This window comes from Panthera leo, chromosome C2 (assembly GCF_018350215.1).
Source record: "Panthera leo isolate Ple1 chromosome C2, P.leo_Ple1_pat1.1, whole genome shotgun sequence".
NCBI classification, from domain to species: domain Eukaryota; kingdom Metazoa; phylum Chordata; class Mammalia; order Carnivora; family Felidae; genus Panthera; species Panthera leo.
In genome coordinates, this window is record NC_056687.1 from 75439900 (window position 1) to 75443347 (window position 3448).

Consider the following 3448-nt stretch of genomic DNA (forward strand, 5'->3'; position numbering starts at 1 on the left):
CGTAATCAGCCTGTGACACTCGACATGCGCCACTCAGCCTTGTGCCACTCTTGGCTGAGCCTCCGGCTCTTTGATGAGGGGACAATCAGTAAGTGGAAAGACTGCTGCACCATCGTGGATCACATCAACGGTGCCACCAACTACTTCTTCTCCCCAACCAAAGTGGCCGACTGGTTCTATGACTCCATCAGCATTGTCCTCTCGGAGATCCAGAAGAAACCCCAGCGAGGGATGCCAAAGGTGGAAAAGGTAGAGAAGAACGGGACCATCATCTCCATCATTCTGGGAGTGGGGAGCAGTCGCATGTTGTATGATATCGTCCCTGTGGTATCTTTCAAGGGCTGGCCTGCAGTGGCCCAGAGCTGGCTCATGGAGAACCACTTTTGGGATGGGAAGATCACTGAGGAAGAGGTCATCAGTGGGTTTTACTTGGTGCCTGCTTGCTCATACAAGGGTAAGAAGGACAATGAATGGCGGCTGTCCTTTGCCAGGAGCGAGGTGCAGCTGAAGAAGTGCATCTCTAGTAGCCTCATGCAGGCCTACCAGGCCTGCAAAGCCATCATCATTAAACTCCTGTCCCGGCCCAAGGCTATCAGCCCCTATCACCTGCGGAGCATGATGCTCTGGGCCTGTGACAGACTTCCTGCCAACTACTTGGCCCAAGAAGACTATGCAGCCCACTTTTTGCTGGGCCTCATCGATGACCTACAACACTGTCTGGTCAACAAGATGTGCCCCAATTATTTCATCCCTCAGTGCAACATGCTGGAGCACCTGTCAGAGGAGACCGTCATGCTCCATGCGCGGAAGCTCTCCTCCGTCCGCTCGGACCCGGCGGAGCACTTGCGCACGGCCATCGAGCACGTCAAGGCGGCCAACCGGCTGACGCTGGAGCTCCAGAGGCGGGGCAGCACCACCAGCATCCCCTCCCCGCAGTCCGACGGAGGGGACCCCAACCAGCCTGATGACCGTTTGGCCAAAAAACTGCAACAGCTAGTGACTGAGAACCCGGGGAAATCCATCTCTGTCTTTATCAACCCTGATGATGTCACAAGGCCCCATTTCAGAATTGATGATAAATTTTTCTGAGCGTTTTGCTGCCTCCCCCTCCCCCACCCCTTTTTCTGGTTCTCAAACGCTCATCATGTGTAGTGTGGTTTGTGATGCTGACTTTCCGTTTTTTACATATCCAGCCTAGATTGGATCTGTTAAGAACACATTTTAAGTTTCCTGGTTCTGCAGGACGGTGCAGGCTCTGAAACAGTATATTACTATTTCATATTCTGCCTCTGATTTTGTTGTTTATTTTTTGTAGTTATTGTCACATTGGTTTTTGGTTTTGGTTTTGGTTTTTTTAAGGAGAACTTGAGCCATAGACGAAAATGCCCATGAATTCTCTTGCTTTTTTACCGTTTCATGCTTTGTGCAAATTTGTTAATGAGGATAGGGCAACAGATCTCTTTCTGACACTTCAGGATTCTGTTGTGGGTTTTTTTGTGGGGTTGTTTTGTCTTTTTATTTAATTTTTTTTAATGAGCTTTCATCACTACAGATATTTGAGAATCATCTGAACCTGGAAACTACCTGGTATGTTAGCTGGGTTTATTCCCTTTGACCAGTGACGGGAGTAGTTTCCCCCTTTTCACCAAACAATGTAGACTTTGAAAGTGATAATGCTACCAGTTGTGTTTTGAAGCAACTTCATTGAATGTAATTGTCCTCAGATCAGAACTTTGGATGGTTTGGAGGGTGTGTTTGACAACTTTCCAAACAGAATTAAGGTTTCCAAATGGTAGTTTTAGCGTGTGTAATTATTTGAAGCCTTATTTAAATCCTATTAAAGAACATACCATTATAATTGTTATTTGCACTAATGAAATCTTGGCCATTGTCAGAGTTCCAGTGTGTGTGTTTCAATAGACATTGACATCCACTGTTGAAATGCTGTCATTTTTTTTTTCATTTAACCCATTTCTCTCGATCAATAGAATGATTCTTTGCATTTGTTTCGTTCTCCTTTAATTGTGGGGTCCTGTTTTTCCCTCTTTGATATTCCTGGTTCCTGTCTTACGGAGAGAAGTTTGTAAAGCTTTACACCTGCTAAGTGACCATCCGAAGCTGGGGAAAATATATTTGATAGAGTAGGTGTCTTTGTATGTACTGCTTTTGGGGTTATAGAGGTAAGCTTTTATGTAAAGTCTCTTTGCTTCTACTGGGAGTTGTGGGGAAAACTGGCAGAAAGAATTTATAATCCCCGAATAGAAGACACCATGCCTGTCCAAAAGCAGGTTTTCTATAGAGCAGGAACGAGGACATATCTGTGGGTGGTAGCTTTGTGTGGAGGTGTCTTATCTTCATGAATGAAATCACTTGCCAGGTTTAGATACCACAAGTCACTGGCTCCCTGTTTTGGTATGGACTCATGGCAAACTGTGGTGTCTGAGAGGTCAGGGGCCCAGCTGATATCTCAAAGGATGACCATGATGTCTACTATTGGAAAGGTCAAGCAACAATTTGGATTTGATCTTAAAGGTCCAGACTCACAAGTTGGATTTTAGCCAATTGAAATCAGGCATATGCAGTCTTGGGTTTTTGCATGGGAATTAATGTAATGCTTATAACTGAAAATGAAATCATTCAGCCATCTTAAGTCAAACACAAAATAATAAAAGAAACATATTGGCCTTGGAACGTTGTTGTTGTTGCTGTTGTTCGTTTGTAATCGGGGAACCATTTTCTTATTGGTAATACCAACGGTGATTTTCAGTAAACGTAGCCCTGGGTTTGCTATTGTCTTTCAGACCAGATGTCCATGTAGTGAACACCCAGTTTTCCTACTAGTATCTTTGTCCCTTTCCCCAGTTTTCCTACTAGTATCTACCTGCCCTCCACATAATCTATGTCCTTCTCAGAAATGAGCCCATCCCCAGCTCCAGACATGCATCCTGATTGGTATAAATCAATCGACATAACCATTTCCCTGGCCACAATTATTGTGGATTAGTCCTATGATGTAAGCTGTTCCATTCAGGGAGGGACACGTTCAGGACTCTTGCTCAGAATGCTGGGGAAGAAGCAGGCCTCTGGATGTGCAGGAAGAAGCACTTGGCCTCTGTCCTCTGACAACTATCATATAGTTACAACTGGAACCAACCTTAGGATGAAATGACATGGTGTAACACTATGGAGAGAGGAGAAAGAACATGAACCACCAGACGCAACCCCCACCCCCACCCCAAGTCTAAGGCCTCTCCTCCCACTGGTTTTTCTTGTCAAATGAGTCAACATTTAGTTCTTTTAGCCGGTTTGAATTTGGTTCAACTCACCAAAATATTTAAACTGACATTCCAAACTATTTCGGTTCATTTAAACTATTTCAGTTGATGTGTGTCTCTTTTCTTTCTGCAGATGGGTATCAGGGATATCTCCTATAGTTTATCTAAAGGCT

The 3448-nt window shown here is 44.7% G+C and overlaps 1 protein-coding gene across 4 annotated transcripts in view; it reads left to right on the forward strand.

Moving 5' to 3' along the window:
* MB21D2 (Mab-21 domain containing 2) overlaps window positions 1-2679 on the forward strand; it is a 114191-nt gene extending 111512 nt beyond the window's left edge. For all 4 annotated transcript variants that reach the window (XM_042902993.1, XM_042902994.1, XM_042902995.1 and 1 more), the window contains one exon: window positions 1-2679. This exon is cut by the window's left edge and continues 176 nt beyond it. In XM_042902993.1, the coding sequence (XP_042758927.1) occupies window positions 1-1089 (1089 nt within the window). In that variant the 3' untranslated portion in view covers window positions 1090-2679.
* Window positions 2680-3448: the final 769 nt, after the last annotated feature.